Source organism: Euleptes europaea, chromosome 3 (genome assembly GCF_029931775.1).
Source record: "Euleptes europaea isolate rEulEur1 chromosome 3, rEulEur1.hap1, whole genome shotgun sequence".
NCBI lineage: Eukaryota > Metazoa > Chordata > Lepidosauria > Squamata > Sphaerodactylidae > Euleptes > Euleptes europaea.
The window spans coordinates 3,167,798-3,186,446 of record NC_079314.1 but is presented as its reverse complement, the minus strand read 5'-3'; the positions used below and the strand labels follow the sequence as shown (position 1 = coordinate 3,186,446).

At 48.2% G+C, this 18,649-nt stretch overlaps 1 protein-coding gene across 1 annotated transcript in view; it reads left to right on the top strand.

Annotated features, from left to right (window-relative positions):
* The first annotated feature begins 2,559 nt into the window (after positions 1–2,559).
* Positions 2,560–18,649, top strand: part of LOC130474192 (very-long-chain 3-oxoacyl-CoA reductase-like) — a 103,842-nt gene continuing 87,752 nt past the window's right edge. The window contains exon 1 of the mRNA XM_056845726.1: positions 2,560–2,734. Within this exon, the coding sequence (XP_056701704.1) occupies positions 2,560–2,734 (175 nt within the window). The remainder of the gene's footprint in view (positions 2,735–18,649) is intronic.

Here is an 18,649-nt window from a genome sequence, read left to right as displayed (position 1 = left end):
CCAAGCTGCCCCAATTGGGCTTTTCCTAGGGAAGATTCACCCTCTTCCTGCAGACTGTTGTATTCCAACCCCAGTTCATCAGAGGAGTCCAGGTGCTTAAGTGCATCATCTCTGTGCACATTCTCCTCCATTCCCTGCAGCAGGCATGGTCCCTCAGTAGCTCAATTCGCAGTTCTTCATACCCTGCTGATGATATCGCCTCATCTTGACCCAGTGTGACATCAATTTGTGCCACCCAGCACTCAGTGACAGGATCCTGGCTTCGAGGGGGCACATCATCACATCTGAGGTCCCTACGCTAGCAGCCATCTTGACTACTCAGAGTAACAAAGTGCACCAAACTAATGTCGAACCTTTTAAACTCATGATAGTTCTTGTAAGCAAGATGGTCCTGATCAAACAGCGTTGCCAACACGTCATGTTCTTGCTGGTTGTACCTAACCAGCCCAGGTGATTTAATTTTCCTGTCCCATGCCTGGAATCCTGGAATTAATCCCCTTTTAAGGTAGACATAGGTCATTTATGCATGGGTACTTTCACTCATGTCCCCCCCCCCCCCGGTCTGTCTCGGTTGTTTCTTGGAGTTATGCATGAGTTTTCCATCCATTAGAGATGACCTCACGGCCAGCCCTCACAAATCCCGGGACTTCCCATTCCTCTGTTAACCCGACTCTTCCATCTTCCCTGAGCAAAGCCCGGGTGAAATCCCCATGTAGAAGGCAAAGTGTGGGGCACACAAGCTTGGTTTTGCTCACAGCCAATTGGCACATTAAAAAGCATTTTAAGAAAGCAGCATTTAAAGGGCAGGGACTTGGAGACTGCTGGTGCATAGATTTCCAACAGGTAAAACTCCCATGAATAAATGACCGTAGTCTCCACCAGAGGTGCAGAATCAACAGGCTGGAATTTATCTTGTGGAGTGCCACAGGGTTCTGGTCTCTCACTCATGCTCTTTAATATATATATGAGGACACTGAATGAGGTTGTATAGAGCTTGAACGTTGAGTGTCATCAATATGCAGTTGATGAGAAAATCCCTCCCCAACCCAATTGCCAAATTTAAAAAAAAAACATTTTAAGAACAAAAAACAAAAAAACGGAACAATCTGAAAAGGGTGGGGGACAAATTCAAGCCTTGGTTTTAAAAGGCCTTTCTTCTACTCAGAAAGAGTTCTGAGGAAGTATTTCAATCCCCGCCTCTTTACACCCTGCTTTGTAATTGGCTGTGAGACAAAACCAAGCTTCTGTGTCCTGCGCTTTGCCTTATCCATGGGGATTTCAAGTGGGCTGAGCTCAGGACAGAAGGAAGAATCAGGTTAACAGAGGAATGAGAAGGTCCAGGATTTGGGAGGGCTGGCAACGAGGTCATCTTTAATGGATGGAAGACTCATGCATAACTCCAAGGAATAACTGAGACAGATTGGGGGCGAACATGAGTTAAAGTACCCTTGCATAAACGACCTATGTCTGGTCAGACAGAAAAGAACCAGAGCCCTTAATACCAACTCCATATTCAAGCCAGCGGATAAGAGAGGAGTGGAAGATAAGAGTCAGCTGTGTCAAAGGTCGCTGAGAGGTCCAGCAGTATCAACAGAGAAGATTATCAACAAAGATCATCCACCAGTGCAGCTAAAGCTGTTTTGATACCAGACCCAAGCCTGAACCCAGACTGGACTGAGTCAGGGGCTCTTTGCTCAGTCTCCAATTTTTGTGTTGTTTTTTGAGGAATGTCCAAGAGGCCGAAATGAGTGGGAAAGGAACAGAGAGCACAGGACAGAAAATACTTCAGAATTTTGAAGGGTAGGGGTGGAAGAGAAAAAGATAAGTGACGGAAGGTTCTAGAACTTGTAGAAAGAAGAAGAAAGACCTAGCTGAGGAGCAGACAGGGCAGGAGCTGGGATGTTACCCTCCCCCCCACAGCTAGCTGAATTGGTTCGTTAGCTGTGGCTTGATTGTAGAGTAATGGGAAGAGTAATCCAATTAGGATTGCCTCCGGCACTTGAAGTTCCATTCCCACCCACCACAAAAAACTCAGGTTGCATCAAAGGTAATTTGGCGAGCCAGATAAAAGTTAAACAAAGCTTTCTTAAAAGTAGTCCCACAGGCTCTGCTGCATGCAGGTGCATCTGGAGGTGCAAATGCACAGGCAGAGAAAGGTGAATGCTGCCTCTAGTCTGCCAAGGCTGAGGTGGAGCAGCATCTCTGTTCCCGTTGCAGAATCCCACAGAGCAAATTCCCTGAGCTTGAGGGGGGAAAGCCTAATGCTAAGCCATTACCCACTGTTACAATAAAAGATAAGTTGTTTTAGAGTGTCTCTGGATGGAATTATCATTCAGCTATTTAGCTCCTCTGCATTCCTGTTCCCAGGGATCTGACCAGATGAACTGCAGATGTAGGAGGGGGAGGATCTTGTGTCAGCTGATAAATTTCCATCCAATCCTGCGCAGTTGAACTGTGGGTGTGTCCTCCTGTTGATGCCTGTTGAAGTTAGTTCGCTGTGTTTTCTGTGGTTCTGCAAACCTCCTACATTGTTTCATTTCAAGGAGAACAGGCGAAATAATGGCTTCCAACAGCAGCCTCTTCTCACTCGAGCAAGTGCTGAATGTCATTGGAGTATTAACTGTCCTTTGGCTGTCTCTCAAAATTGTGTTGGTTATAGGACAGGTTTTCAGAGTTCACGTGCTGTCTGAGAAGTGGAAAGGGGTAGATGTCGCTTCCTATGGGCCTTGGGCAGGTACGTTCCCTTGTTTCTGCTTCCACTGTTAGTCCTTACAGTAAATGTATTTGAGGACAGAACAGTTTGTTAGTTAATTCATTAACTGATTAAATATCATTCAATTGATTGAAAAGCTGCCCTGATTTTTTAAAATAACTTAAAAAAATTATTAACAAATTTCACACAGATTTTCAAACACACAGCAGGTAAGAAAAGCTTTGTTATTTATGTGTCAGTTTTTAAATGCACTGCCATGTGGAGGCAGAACGAGGTTGAACTGTGGGAACCTGCCTTAAACCAAGCAATCCAGTTTTGACTTTGCATAGAGATATTTCCAGTACAAAAATCTACGTTTAACATTTGAGATATTTGGGATATTCAAAATGTGGATGGATTTTTTTGTTTAGAAGTATGAATTTAACTGTTGAACTGGTTACATTGTTGCACTGGGGGTTTCATGTTTTTCACAAATGTTATAAAAGCACTTTAAGCACCAGGTTAGGGTTACCAGGTGGCTTGGAATTGTGGGGAATTGCCCTCCAATCCATCGGCAGGCTTATAGCAAGGATTGTGTGTGTGGCCGCAAGCAACATAATCCCATCAATTCTGGTTTACTTCTGGAAGCGCCACAGCACGACGGGATGATTTAGCACTCAAATGGGGGGGTTGAGAGGTAAATTGTCTTGTCACTTCTGGAAGCACCACAGTGCAACAGGATTGTGTTGCTCATGGCCTTGCACACAATCCCCATCCCAAATATCTCCCACCAGAGGAGGGGGGGGGACCTGGCAATCCTACACCAGGTCCAAATATAATTTTGAAAATATTATGTTATTCCCACTTCTTAAATGGTAAATATTTTCCCAAACCCCTGTTAGGATCCAACAGACATGGACATTAGTGAGCTCTGAATAAGCCTCTCCACTGTTTTTAAAGGGGAATAGCAATGTGGGGTACAGAGTGGTTGTGATCCCCCTTTCTCCGGCCACTGCACTGTTTTGCTGACCAAATCTGACTGTCACTCCTCGCGCCGCTATTTCCTCTGGAAGGTCACAAAGAGGGAGTACTTGAGATTGCCCCCCCCCATGGTAATAAGTTTTCTGCAGGTGCCAAGCTGCAAATGGGCAAAATTAACAACTGCCTGTATACATACCTCTCTGTTGTTGCCCCACCTTGTGGAATGGTCTGTCTGAGAAGGTCAGGAAGGCTCCCACACTGCTGGCTTTCCACAAAGTATGCAAAACAGAATTATTCAAGAAGGCTTTTATATGCAGGCAATAGGGTAGCACTGTTACAAAAGGCTTGTACAAGTTACTTGACTAAATTATTGGGGATTGTGGTCTGGACTAGTGTGTACAGTTTGCTGAAACTAGGATCCTACTATGTTACGTCAGAGGGGTCTCCTTTTATTTGGGGGAATTAGCTATGGAGACAAAGAAGTTGGCACTCGGGACCTTTGATTCCAATGCTACATGGATAACCACACTAGCGGAATAACCCTTTTAAATAAGAGGCATTTTGTAAGTTTTATGGAGCATTATTAAAAATGATAGAATTTAAACACACACACATACATACAAAACCCAAATCACACACCAGAAACTTACAAGAGCATAAGAGAATAATAGAGGGGAGGGGGAAGACATAAGGATGTAAGGTCATTGAGGGGTAACAGTCACCTTTCCTGCAGAGCCGTCCTGCTATAACAACATGATGTGACAAGAGACCCACAGCGAGTGAGGGTGTGTGCAGAGTTCAGGACACACACACAAAATGGATACCATTTGGGGGTATATTTATACCCAGAAATGTATCCTGAGGTGTTATGGCCTCACTGGCAACCAAACATTGCCAAGGACAAACATTTAATTACTCCTTGATTGGTTTAGATGTTTGAGTATGAAAGAACAGGAGGTAGAAGCCGATAGGAACAGTACCTAGCTTCTTCTGATGAAGTACTGTTACGTAGTTTGTTATAGATTTCCAGATGAGTGAAGATGTTTAGCTGGGGGAGAGATTTCCCAGGAAAGAGGAGATGACTCAGAGGCAGTTTTGCAGTATGATATAGCTGTCAGGCCTTTGCCGTTAGCAGGAGTAAAGACTCTTGACATGAGTTAGGCCAGGTTCTGGCTACATGTCAAGTCCTTGATTCTCATGCCTGTAAACGTCTGTGTACAGTTTCGCTTGTCCTGTTTTCCACAGCTGCGCTAATGTTTACTCTTCCTTCCTGGGAATCACTTATCTCCAGGTTGCTTAGCCATGTTTACCTTCGTAGCCTGTAGTGCTTTTAAACGTGTAAATGTGAGGGTTCCCAACCTCCCTGTGCAAACTCCATAAAATCACTTGCTCAGACGGTCATGCAGAAACAAGAAACTTTATTGGAAGCTTCAGAGAAGTACAGGCCTTACACTGGTAAAGTTGCAAGTGAATCCAGATTCACAAAGACAGAATTATAACCCCTACAGGGAAGCAGATGTCAAACGTGTATTAAGGGAATCTACGAGATAATTGTGCATGGTACAAAACATCAAAGAACTCAGAGCTTGTTAGTACTATCTACCCACCAAGGCCACAGTGGTGGAAGGGAGTCAGTGAGAGCAAGGGAGGGACGTGGGAAGAGAGGAGAGACATTCCAACCTGGGGCCCGTCAGACGCTGCGCCTGAACCAAGGAAAGTCAAGAGACCTGGACTGCTTTTACGAGTCCAGGGGGGGGGGGAAGCATACAAGGCAAAGGCCTACCAAAGGCCAGGCATACAGACCCTCACAGTAACCTGCCTATATTCGCCATTACCAGCCTCGCCTGCCCGTGGGCAGTCAGCTCTTAAATCTGCCTTTTGCTCCCAATAAAGTCTTACTGTTTCAGATCTACCTGTCTGGATAAGTGTGCTTATGGGATGCTAGGGACAGACGCCTGATCCTGACATTAGGCTGGTAATCTGTTTTTGGCCTGTGGTGCCATGTTCTCCCCAAAACCATGGGTGAAGCTCCGGACACCAAAGTACCCGATACCACAATACCGCTGATTCCTGACCAAGAGCCAGTGGACCCCAAGGTACCGGACGAGGAACCTAAGCAACCGGAGAAGCCAGAGGAGGCCCCCAAGTTGCCGTTGGAGCAACCGCGGCCTCAGGGCATGGACAGAGCAGTGCCCGGACTTCCAGACGTTCGTCTACGGCTTTGGCTGGAGTCTCCTCGGCCATGGGTGCCTCCACATGTTAATACCCGGCGGCAGCGGCGAGTGGGCTCCGTCTTGCCGGAAGAGGATTGGGATTTTACAGTCGGCTCTTGGATGGGAGCAACGGGGGGTTCTGAGGAACCACCTCTGTGGGGCACAGGATTGCACCAGACACGGAAGTGGCGAGAAAGGGAAGAGGACTTTCAGCCCCAGGAGTAAAAGTGGCGAGAGCGGGACGAGAACTACCTACACCTCCAGCATCAAAACCATGAACTGGTCGAGCAGGTAGCTACGCCGCAGGGCTTATTGGAGGGACTTCGGCTAGAGGTGGATGAACTACATCGAGCACGCCCTACTCCACCCATGGTGGGACAGGTCCCCGCGGTTCCGCTCGTACCCCAACAACCTCTACCACCGCAAGCGCCCGTACCTGTGAGCACTTGTCCCCGTAGTAATCCCATAAACAACATCCACAGATGAGAAGTCCAAAAGAGAGTTGATTTATTAGAAAACCTACAGGTATACAGAGCTAACAGGTAAGTTGGCACGAATGAGAACTAAAGGCACGGCCTAAGGCCTATATGGAAGAGCATTGGTCATATCAGATAGTGGTGGCAGCCATGGCAACCACCCTCCCTACGAGGGCAGTTCCCACAGAGTTAGTGAAAAGAATTTGACAGTTAACAGGCCCGGCCTTGGGACGCACCTGGTGAAACCAAAACACATACAGTCTGGCTGTCTCGGCAGAGAGCAGGCCTGACATCCTGCTCCTTTTAAGGCCCCCCTCCCACTGTCCTGTGCATGGGCGCCGGTTTGTGAGGGTAAGCAGTATGGAATTGACGGACCAAACAGGGTGCAGAAACATCACGTGCGCGCACCCACTCATCTTGCGCAGAACTGAAGTGTTTCCAACGAACCAGATACTGGAGAGAGCCATGATGGATACACGAGTCCAGGATTTTCGCGATTTCAAAATGTTCCTCCCCCCCACCATCACCGGTGGTTCTGGGAGAGGCTCAGGATGCCATTCCGGGGAGGGAATATGCGGTTTCAGCAAACTGATATGGAACACGGGATGAATCTGTCTTAAGGACTTTGGGAGCGAGAGCTCCACAGTTACTGGGTTGATGATTCGAGAAATGGAAAAGGGTCCTACGTATTTGGCACTGAGTTTATTACATGGGCGGTTGGAACGCAGATTCTTGGTGGATAAATAAATCATATCCCCCACTTTGTAATCCTTTCCTGGAGAGCGATGTTTGTCGGCTTGAGCCTTGTATTTACGTTTGGCTCGTTCCAGGTTTTTTTATCAGCCAGGGCCATGTTGTTTGAATAGTGTGCACCCAGTCGGCAACACCTTCACCCCCCTCCTCCCCTGAGACATCGTTATGGCCAATGGGGCCGAAGTCCTGACCATACACGGCCCGGAAGGGGCTAAACCCAGTGGATTGATGTACAACATTATTGTATGCATATTCAGCAAAGGGTAACAATTCAACCCAATCATCTTGATGATAGTTAACATAACAACGCAAGTAGCATTCTAATACAGCATTCACCCACTCCGTCTGGCTGTCGGTTTAGGGATGGAAAGCACTGGAGAGACCTTGTTCCACCCCCACCAATTTTAGGAAAGCTTTCCAGAATTTAGCTACATAGCTACTTCCGTGTTCGCTGACCACCTTGTGTGGAAAACTATGGAGGCGGAAGACATGTGACACAAAGAGGCGGGCCAGTTTTGGGCGGACGGGATACCTGCACAAGGGACAAGATGCACCTGTTTAGAGAACAAGTCCGTGATTACCCAAAGTACAGTCTTCCCTTCACTGAGGGGGAGATCGGTCATAAAATCCATTGCAATTACTTCCCAGGGTCTAGTGGGGGTCTCTAATGGTTGCAATAATTCGGGGGGGGGTTACCTTGGGACCTTTTGACAGTAGCACATACTGGGCAACTGCGGATTAATGAATCTACGTCGGTTCGCATGCTCGCCCACCAAAATTGTCTCCATAACAAATGCAATGTTTTTAGAAATCCAAAGTGTCCTGCGGTCTTGGCTTCGTGAACTAGCTGCAGTACCTCCTTCTGCAGTTCTTTAGGCACATACAGCTTAGTCTTTGTACCAATAGCCCCCAAGTTCAGTCAGAGAAGTGGGGAGGGTTTGCGCAGAGAGTTCGGCTTGGCAACTGGAACGAAGTGAGTTCATAAAAGAGTCTGTTAGACCCGCCCTATCTGGCGTTGTGGGCACCGTGCTGGCGGGAGGGCGACTGAGTGCGGGTAGAGCTGGCGAGGGAGGCGGGGGGGGCGCGGTCAGGTCGATGGACGTGGTTGGGCTTGGCGTTCCCCCCCATGCGAAGACTGTGGCAGGAGCCGGGCTTGCGATCAAGTTTGGACCACTAGAGTGGGCAGCAAACCCCTTTGAGCAGGAGTGAACAGGGACTCCGTGGGGCGTTCAACCTTGGTTGGGTATTGGGGTAGTCTGGATAGAGCATCAGCCAGGACATTCTGTTTCCCTGGTACATGTTTCAATACGAAACGGAATTGAGCAAAGAAGTCCGCCCAGCGTCCCTGTTTCGCGGACAGTTTACGGGCACCCGTGAGCTCCTCCAGGTTCTTGTGATCGCTCTACACCTCAAAAGGGACTTTAGAACCTTCTAAAAACTGTCTCCACACTGTGAGGGCATGGTGGACGGCGGCCGCTTCTTTTTCCCAGATCGGCCAGTTGAGCTGAGACTGTGCGAACTTCTTAGAGAAGTAAGCGCACGGATGCAGAAGACCGTTCCTCCCTCGCTGTAGGAGCGCACCCCCCATTGCCACATCCGAGGCGTCAACCTGGACTATAAACATTTGCTCAGGATCAGGGTGTTTCAACACCGGTTCGGCGGTAAACAGTAGCTTGAGAGTATCAAAAGCAGTTTGGCACTGGGTGGTCCAATTGATTTTAGCCCAAGTCAACGTGGCTGCATTTCTCTTTCCCTTAGTTTTAAGGAGATCAGTGATGGGGAGAAAATTAGCGAACCCAAGAAATTGTTGAACCTGTTTGCGGGTTGAGGGTGGTTCCCAATTGGTTACAGACTGTATCTTCTCAGGGTCCATGGTGAGAACGTGATGTGAAATTATATAGCCCAAAAAAGTTAAGTGTTTTTGGTGAAATTCGCATTTGGACACCTTAGCATAGAGCTGATTGTCTCTGAGACGTTGCAATACTTCCCTCACCAGGATAACGTGTTCGTCCATAGTTTTAGAGTAAATAAGAATGTCATCCAAGTAAACCACCACTCCTTTATATAATAAGTCATGTAGGATTTCATTAATGAATTGCATGAAGACCCCCGGGGCCCCTTTTAATCCAAAAGGCATCACTAAGAATTCATACATGCCAAAGCAACTGGAAAAGGCTGTTAGGGGTACATCTGTATCTCGAATTCTGATTCTGTAATAGGCTTCCACCAAGTCTAATTTAGTGAAGATATGTCCCTCCTTTAGTTGCCCCAAGAGAGCCGAGATCAGAGGAATGGGGTAGGCATTGGACTGGGTAACCGTATTGAGTTTCCAAAAGTCGATGCATAACCGCAAGTCACCCGTTTTCTTGCGCACAAAGAAAGCGGGGGCCGAAGAAGGGGCGGTAGATGGTTGGATGAAACCTTGAGCCAAGTTCTTATCCAAGAACTCACGTAGCACTGTACGTTCGGAAGCACTCATGGGGTAAATCTTACTCTTAGGTAGTTTTCCATCCCCCACCACCTCAACAGCACAGTCCGTCTTGTGGTGGTGGGGGGTAGTACATCACATTCCTGTACATAAAAATGTCTGCAAAGTCCTGATATTCAGCAGGCAGAGGGGAGGAAGAGGGGGTGTCAGAGACTAAAGCCAAGGCTGATGGAGTTATAACAGCCACCTCATGACGGTGTTGGTCGCAATTAGGACCAGAGAACTTTATAGTCCCGGCTCCCCAGTCAATATATGGGCTGTGTCCTTTGAGCCAGTTTATTCCCAACACCACATCGTATCTGATAGGGGCTATGGTAAAGTTTATTTGCTCCCAATGGTGGCCAATGCCCATCGCTACCCCGCGAGTGCGACGATCTACTGGCCCACCCTTGAAATCACTGCCATCCATTTGGGCAAATTGAATGGGAGCTGAGAGTCTCTGACTTGACTTTGAGCGCTTTGAAAGTGGTTTCATTGATCAGGGTGCGGGCACACCCGGAGTCTATGAGTGCTTTGACATGTAATTGGGGGCCTTTTTTATAGTGTTGTAACACTACGTCCACATACACGGTATCTTCGATCTCACTCACCATTACAGGAGCCTTGGGTTTTGCAGGAACAGCTGTGAGGGTCCACGGTGTCACTCCACTCACCGCAGACCCCGCCCGTTTTTTGACAGATCCAAAGGAGACTCAAGATTTAAAGCTGGGGGGTCCCAACTTCTGTCTTCATTCGAAGATGGTGAGCTGTCCCCTCTTGGGGCACTTGTAATCCGGGACCCCGATGGGTCCGTTGGTATCCGCTGGATGCATCTCCGACGTGAAGCGCTGACGGCGCAGTCCATCCTGGAGCAGCACTACAGGTGGCCGTGGTGCCTCTTCGCTGAGTCCGCCCCCGATTCCGGGGCAGCCCATCAGGTCGAGAAAGAGTCGATCGATCCTGTCGGCGTGGACAGGCGGCAGCAAAGTGGCCCATGGCCCCGCAAACGAGACAGGCTCCCCTTTGGAATCGAGATTCTCGGTCCGGGGGGTGTTGAGTCGGTCTCTGCGGAATAGGAGCTGCAGCCTTAGACGGGGTTTTTGGGTGGCCCCCCTCCTTGGTTCGATGTCGGGCCAATGAAATGAATTGGCGGTGGCTTTCCACTTCTTCAGCCAGTAAAATCCATTCTTCTATAGTGTCAGGGTCTCGTTGCATATAACCCCAGTTCAATATGTCAGGGTGTACGGCTTCCCGGAAATAATGTATTCGGGTAGCTTCAGTCTAATCTACTATTTCACTGGTGAGTCTTTGGAATTCATCTGCGAATTCTCACACAGGTGTAGAGCCTTGTCGAAGCTGCAGGAGGGCTGCTTTGGCCTTCTCTCCCAGGAAGGGGTCCTCAAAACATCGCCGCAACACACGCATAAAATTGTTGAGTGAGCGTATGGATCGGGCCCGAGTGTCGAACTGGAGAACCTTCCAGTTGGCAGCTTTTCTGACCAATAGTGAGGCAACGAAACGTACCTGGCTGTCTTCAGTGGGGAAGTGCTGCCCCTGTTCCCTCATGTAACTGTCCACTTGGTGTAAGAAACAGGGCAAAGCCTCAACTGAGCCCTCGTAAGTCACCCTTAACCGTGGTTGCTTCCACTGCATAAGAAGGGGCGCTGGGGGTAGCGCTGGTGGTTGCCCTGGGGGCGGCAGAACTGGTCGCCCTGGGGGCGGCAGAACCGGTGCTGCCGGGACCAGCTGGGCCGGATGTCCCAGAGGTGGCTGGTCTGGTTGGCCCGGAGGGGGCAGAGTTGGCGGTCTCAGTGGTGGAAATTGTGGTCAAGGAGCCGGCTGAGTTGGATGCCCTGTCACCTGTTGAACTAGGGGCGTTTGAGCTCGATGTAAACGTTCGTTTTCACGCATTAGGAGCTCCATTTGGTCCTGCAGACGGGTCACACTATCAGTCAAGTCCAGGTATTGGCCCCGTAAGAGACACATTTCGTCCCCAGTTCCCCCAGTGCATTGGGCCTGGCTGACTCGGAGACCAGTAGCCCAGTGAGACTCCTCACAGTACAAGTCCTCCTCATCCAAGTAATCCGGTTCGATCAAGCGACCAGCGAGCCGATGAGCGCGTTGCACGTCTCGAGGCGGGCCATAGGTTGGGGAAAAGAAGGGGACAGATCTGAACCCTGTGCTTGCTTTGGGACACACGTCCACTGCCGTCGTCGCGCTGCTTCGAGCGGCGGCTGCTTTAGCCAAACGTAGCTCCTCGACCTTGTCCAGATCGGCCAGCGCCTGAGCTGCAGCCGCATACGCGGCTTGCAACTGTTCTTCGGCTCGCTTCCAATCGGCGAGTGCTTGGTCGGCCTCGAGCTTAACGGCGATCGCCGTTGTGACGATCGGGAGGGCCTCTTGCTCCAGAAGCAGAAGGAGCTCAGAGGAATTTTGGTCCAACAACGGTTGAACCCGGACTGCCAGAGCAGCTGTGTCCAACCCAAACTCCAAGGTTAGTCGTTTCGCGATCTCGGCGGCCATGGCCGAGGTCAGTCCCACAAATTGTAAAGCTGTCCGGGCCGCCACATCCTGTTCCTCCTTCAGGCACACGTTGGGAATGGTTGACATCAGGACCTCCTCCCGTAATCCCGCCATGGGAGAGTCACACACGGGGCGGATCGGGGCCGCCGGCAGTTGCTGTTGCGCCTCACACACTGTTAATCCCGCTAACAAGCGAGTCAACGTGGCTAAATCCTCCTGGCCAGCCAGGTGCGGTACCTGGCTTCACTGCTAGAAAGGGAAGTGACGAGCTGGATGGTCCAACAGTAAGAGATGACCAGGCACGCACGCAGTCTTTCCCCCCCTCCATCTGCATGATTAATAGCTCACCGGAAGCCACCGAAATATCAGCTCCGAAAAATCGGCATCCAGGAAGTGACTTGCTCGGACGCAGCTGGTCGCGTCTTTGTCTCCAACGACTCCTGACCCTCCCGGAATGTGTTTAGGTTAGCCTGTCTAAATTGCCCCCCTGCCCCACCTTAGCAGCTGACCAATAAGGTCTTTGTCCACCCCGGGAACCATGAGGGGGTAATCTAATTAGCACCCACCCCAAGAGGGTATAACTGGAGATGCCAGCACACACACTAGAGAGCTCTCCCCCCCCACTTCCTCCTGTCAAGCCATGGGAACCCCCTGTTTCCTCTTGTCTCTGCTGCACGGAGCCCAGGACGCTATCTTCAGGATCAGGTGAATATCGCTCCTCTTCTAGGGACCCTGCCACATTGGCAACCACTCTATTCCTACTACCTTGATTTCCTAGGCTCTGTATGTGTGTTATGAAAGTGTTGCTATGTTTTATGTGATACATATTAATTTAAGTAAAAAACTTTTAACTAAATCCACTGCCTCTGCCTTATTTTGAGGGTCACAGTGCGGACTGTGGTATACATTGGTTACATCCCTGTTTAGTTATGTCATTTGCCAGTTATTGATTTGCTAATTACCCATATAAATATTCATAACTGAGCAATTTGGCTAACACTTGCTTCAGTTCTGTTTTTAGACTTCCAGTTGGTTCTACAACCCCAATCCTATTGCATTGTTTACTGAATGAGCCATCCTGTCAATTGTATTGATTCGCTTTGTGTAATCCACCTGGAGTCCAAGTGAGGAATTCGGGCTATTAATATTGTAAATAAACAAATGAACGAATGAAGGGAGAAGTGCTATACCTTCTTTTCCCCTACACCAGGGCTCAGATCCCAATTGGTGTCCCATTCCTTGCCTTTTTCTGTGAGATACATTCACTGATCCCCAGGCATTACATCTAACCCTTACTGTGAAGTTATTTAAGGACTTTCTCCTTGTGATGTGGGATGTAATTGCTTGTGAATGTTCCTGAAACAGCCCAACTTTGTGTTTGGCTCTACCCTGTTTGTCTTTGCAATGAACTGTCTGAAAGCCTACGAATGTAATTAGATGAGCTTTTGGAGAGGTAGAAAGCTGGAATTTGGCCAGAATTTATGCTCTCCCTCTCCCTAATTAGTCTCTTGCACTTTGCCTTGCATCCTGACCTGGATGGCCCAGGCTAGCTCAATCTCATCAGATCTTGGAAGCTAAGCATGGTCAGCCCTTGCAAGTATTTGGTTGGGAGACCACCAAGGAATATCAGGGTCGCTATGCAGAGGAAGGCAATGGCAAACCACCTCTGAAAGCCTCTTGCCTTGAAAACCCTATGGGGCTGCCAGAAGTTGGCTGTGACTTGACGGCACTTTCCACTACCAGAAGTTAAAAATGGGGAAAACCTAAGTTTTCTAGGGCTCCTTTGGCTTTCTGACAGAACATTGGCCATCTTAAGTAAAATAATTTTAACTACTTGCAACTTTACCTTCTTTGCAGTGGTGACTGGAGCCACGTCTGGTATTGGAAAAGCCTACGCTCATGAGGTAAGATTACTGAGAACAGGGTCACCAATGAGATGGATCAACATGCTCAGGGGCCTCAAATGAGCAGGAAGAGGAAGGGCAGATCATTTTTCATTCCTCTTGTTGTTCTGGATCCCCACCAAGGTTGCAAAGGATGCAGAGAGGGCTTACCATGACAACCGATCATAGTTTGATGGCATTTCAAAAGTTGTGGTTGACAAATTCCTGTAGTGTCAATAAATCTAATTTTCACTTTTGTCACGATGCCCCATCTGTGCACACTTAAATCCAGAGACTGAAGCCATGAAGAGACAAGGCAGATTTTCTACAAAGCCGAGAAAACTCCAGGTTTTCAGAAAAATCTGAAATCTAAAACACACATACAAACACACACACACATATAGGGGTTAAACTCCCTCCAAATAAGAGAAGCAGCACCTGTACCTTTGAGAAATGGATGCCCTCTGAGATCTTAGAGGCCATCATGGGAGCGGCTAGTCAAGCTCAAAACTGTAGCCTGCCTTTAAACCTTGGTCTCTGTGAGAATTATACACAACCACACTCCCTGATAGGATTGCCAGCTCCAGGTTGGGAAATACCTGGATATTTTAGGGGTGGAGCCTGAGGAGGACAGGGTTTGGGGAGGGGAGGGACTTCAATGGGGTATAATGCCATAGAGTCCTCCTTCCAAAGCGGCCATTTTCACCAGGTGAACTGATCTCTGTCACCTGGAGATCAGTTGTAATAGCGGAAGATCTCCAGCCACCACCTGGAGGCTGGCAGCCACATCCCCTGATATTTTGTGGTTGGCTCTGTCTGCAGCCATTTTTGTGGTTGTGCCCACCCCCCTGTATCAGAATTGCAAAAGTCCCTACAGGCTCAGAAAGGTTGGTGACCCTTGCTCTTCCCAACAACTGATTAATTACTTAGTTCCTTCCCCCTGTGTTTTAGCAGCCTGCATTTGTCTGTGTTCAAATGCTACTAATTTTCATTCTATCTTCCCTCCCAGCGTTGCCAGCCTCCAGGTACTAGCTGGAGATCTCCTGCTATTACAACTGATCTCCAGACGACCGAGATAGGTTCACCTGGAGAAAATGGCAATTGAAGTCTCTCACCTCCCCAAACCCCACCCTCCTCAGGCTCCGCCCCCAAAATTTGCAGATATTTCCCAACCTGAAGCTGGCAACCCTACCCCCCTCGCTCCTTCATAACCTTTGCTCCTGTTTGGGTTGCCTAATAATTAATACTCTTTTGCAAATACCTAGCCTAGGGGCTTGGCAAGCTGCCTCTATTCTTTCTGCTGTGGGTTTTGCACACCAGCAGCATGTGTCTGCTGGCTGCTAGTTGCCAGCTCTGGTTTGCAAAATTCCTGGAGATTTAGGAGTGGAGCCTAGGAGGGGAGGGTTTTGGGAAGGGAGGGACCTCAGCAGGGTGTAATGCCATAGATTTCTCCCTCCAAAGCAGCCATTTTCTCCAGGGGCACTGATCTCTGTCGCCTGGAGATCACTTGTAATGTTGTGCCTGAGTAATCACTCCTGCATCACATTCACACCATGCACGCAAAGCATGCACGCAAGCTACATGCATAAGCCACTGACTCGCAAAAGCCGCTAGCTGACAGAAGCTGCAAGAACGTAGAAGCCGCTTCCCAGTGGCCCCGCTTTCCTTTCTCTTGCATACACGAAGATCCAAGCGCAGCCCGCTCTCCCCCTTCAAGTCATTAACAGAGTTAGCACCAAGCACGTACACACACACATTCCAAAGGCTGGTAAAACCCTCCCCTTCGCTACTTTCGTTTCGCTTTGCAAAAGAACACTGTGAGCTTTCTCAAGCTTTCTCAAGCTCACAGACTCCATTCATAAATGTAGCAAGTCGCGCGCACGTGCTGTAGAAAACTAATTACGTTGCATTGACAAGCTAGAATTGGATGTTCAGAGAATTGTATCCTATTGGAATGTCAAAAGTCTATAAAACCTCTTGCATTTGCCCAGCCTCGGGGTGACAGGATCGCAGAGCTGTTCGTCTTTGATCCTGCTTCACCCAGTTATGACTTCTTGGCCAATAAAGCAAGCTGTTGTTCAACCAACCTCTTTCCCTCATAGAATCATAGAGTTGGAAGGGACCACCAGGCCCATCAAGTCCAACCCCCTGCTCAATGTAGGAAATTCACAACTACCTCTCCGCCCACATCCCTAGTGACCAGAAGATGGCCAAGATGCCCTCCCTCTCATCATCTGCCTAAGGTCACAGAATCAGCATTGCTGATAGATGGCCATCTAACCTCTTCTTAAAAACCTCCAGCGAAGGAGAGCTTACCACCTCCCGAGGAAGCCTGTTCCACTGAGGAACCGCTTTAACTGTTAGAAAATTCTTCCTAATGTCTAGACGGAAACTCTTGATTTAATTTCAACCTGTTGGTTCAGGTCCAACCTTCTTGAGCAACAGAAAACAACTCGGCACCCTCCTCTATATGACAGCCCTTCAAGTACTTGAAGATGGTTATCATATCCCCTCTCAGTCTTCTCCTCTTCAGGCTAAACATACCCAGCTCCTTCAACCTTTCCTCATAGGACTTGGTCTCCAGACCCCTCACCATCTTTGTTGCCCTTCTCTGGACATGTTCCAGCTTGTCTACATCTTTCTTAAATTGTGGTGCCCAAAACTGAACACAGTACTCTAGTTGAGGTCTAACCAGAGCAGAGTAAAGCGATACCATCACTTTGCGTGATCTGGACACTATACTTCTGTTGTTTTATTGGACTCTATGATAATTGGGGAGCACCTCAGTAATAGCAGGAGATCGCCAGCTACCACCTGGAGGTTGGCAACCCTATCTAGGCCCCACCTGGAGGTTTGTAACCCTAGCTGTAGTTTCCAAGGCTCAGCACAGTGCTCTTGGCTTCGATCTTTCTCAACGCTTCCCCTTGGTTTCCTTCTTCCTCTTCCAGCTTGCTAAGAGAGGCCTCAATGTGGTTCTCATCAGCCGCTCCATGGAGAAACTACAGCAGGTGGCCACAGAAATTGGTAAGCAAGAAAGTGCTGCTGTATCTACCTTTCAAAAATCAGGTGCTCTCTGGAATGAGGCCATCCTGAAATGATGTGGAAGAATATGGAGAATAAAGCTGTGGGTAGAAAATTTAGGGAGCTTTGTTCATTGCAGATCAGAAGCCAGAGTTCATTGAAGAAACTGCATTCCGTGAAACTGCATTCCGTGACAAATGGGCTCAGGGTAGTGTAGGGTTGCCAGCTCTGGGTCAGGAAATATCTGGAAATTTGTGGGGTGAAGGCTGAGGGGGGTGGGCTTTGGGGAGGGGAGGGACTTCAGTTGGGTATAATGCCACAGCGTCTGCCTTCCAAAGCAGCCATTTTCTCCAGGGGAATTGATTTCTCCACTTGGAGATCGGCAACCCTAAAGTAATTCAATGTGTGAGAGATCTGGTGTAGTGGTTAGAGTGTCGGGCAAGAATCTGGGAGACCAGGTTTGAATCCCCACTCTGTCACAGAAGCTCCCTGAGTGACCTTTGGCCAGTCATACATTCTCAGCCTACCCTACCTCACAAGCTTGTTGGAGAGTGACGTAAGCTGGCTGGAGTCCCCATTGGGGAAAAGGCATGGTATAAATGACATTAATAAATGTGGCCAGTCTGCATCATATCGCAGAACTCCCCTAACCCAGGAAGTGTTTCCTGGGCTACACTTATGGTTGCCAACCTCCAGGAACTACTCAAAGACACACAGAATATTGACTCATATAAACATTACATAGCCCAAAATGTAATGGGAATCAAAATATAGAATATTTTTTACAGGAACAATATTCCTTATATTCAACACATGTCAGGTTGACAAGAAAATATTCCTTATATTCAACACATGTCAGCTGAAAAGGAACACGGCCATTTCTGTTCTTATATCTTCATCAGTTCCTCTTCAATAACATATATTCTTGGCACATCATCAATGGCCTGCAACCTATAGGTTGGTGCAATCTCCTATTAAGTAGGTACTGGTCCTCCTGCCTCAACGGGCTAGTTTGATGCAATATACAGCTAGGTATCCCAGTTAAGAACCAGTATGCTGTACCTACTTAATAGGAGAAGTACCTACTTGACCAGTACCTACTTAATAGGAGATTGTACCAACCTTAATAGGAGATTGTACCAACCAGTGGCTGCAGGCCATTGATGATATGCCAAGAATATATGTTATTGAAGAGGAATTGATGAAGATATAAGAACAGAAACGGCCGTCTTCCTTTTCAGCCTGAATTTCTTGTCAACCTGACATGTGTTGAATATAAGGAGTATTGTTCCTGTAAAAAAGACAAAAGAGGATTTATGTCATTAATATGAGATATTGTGATTGATTGTATACTTACCTGGTCAACATATCTGAATTGTAACATATAATGGAATACCATTTTTGGTACATTGTTGATTCCATGATACTGTAAGCCAGTGATGGCGAACCTTTTAGAGACCGAGTGCCCAAACTGCAACCCAAAACCCACTTATTTATCTCAAAGTGCCAACACGGCAATTTAACTTGAATACTGAGGTTTTAGTTTAGTGGCCCACATCTATAATAAGGAGGTAGCACATACTCATCAGGGTTAGTAACCCGTGATGGACTTTTCCTCCAGAAATTTGTCCAGTCCCCTC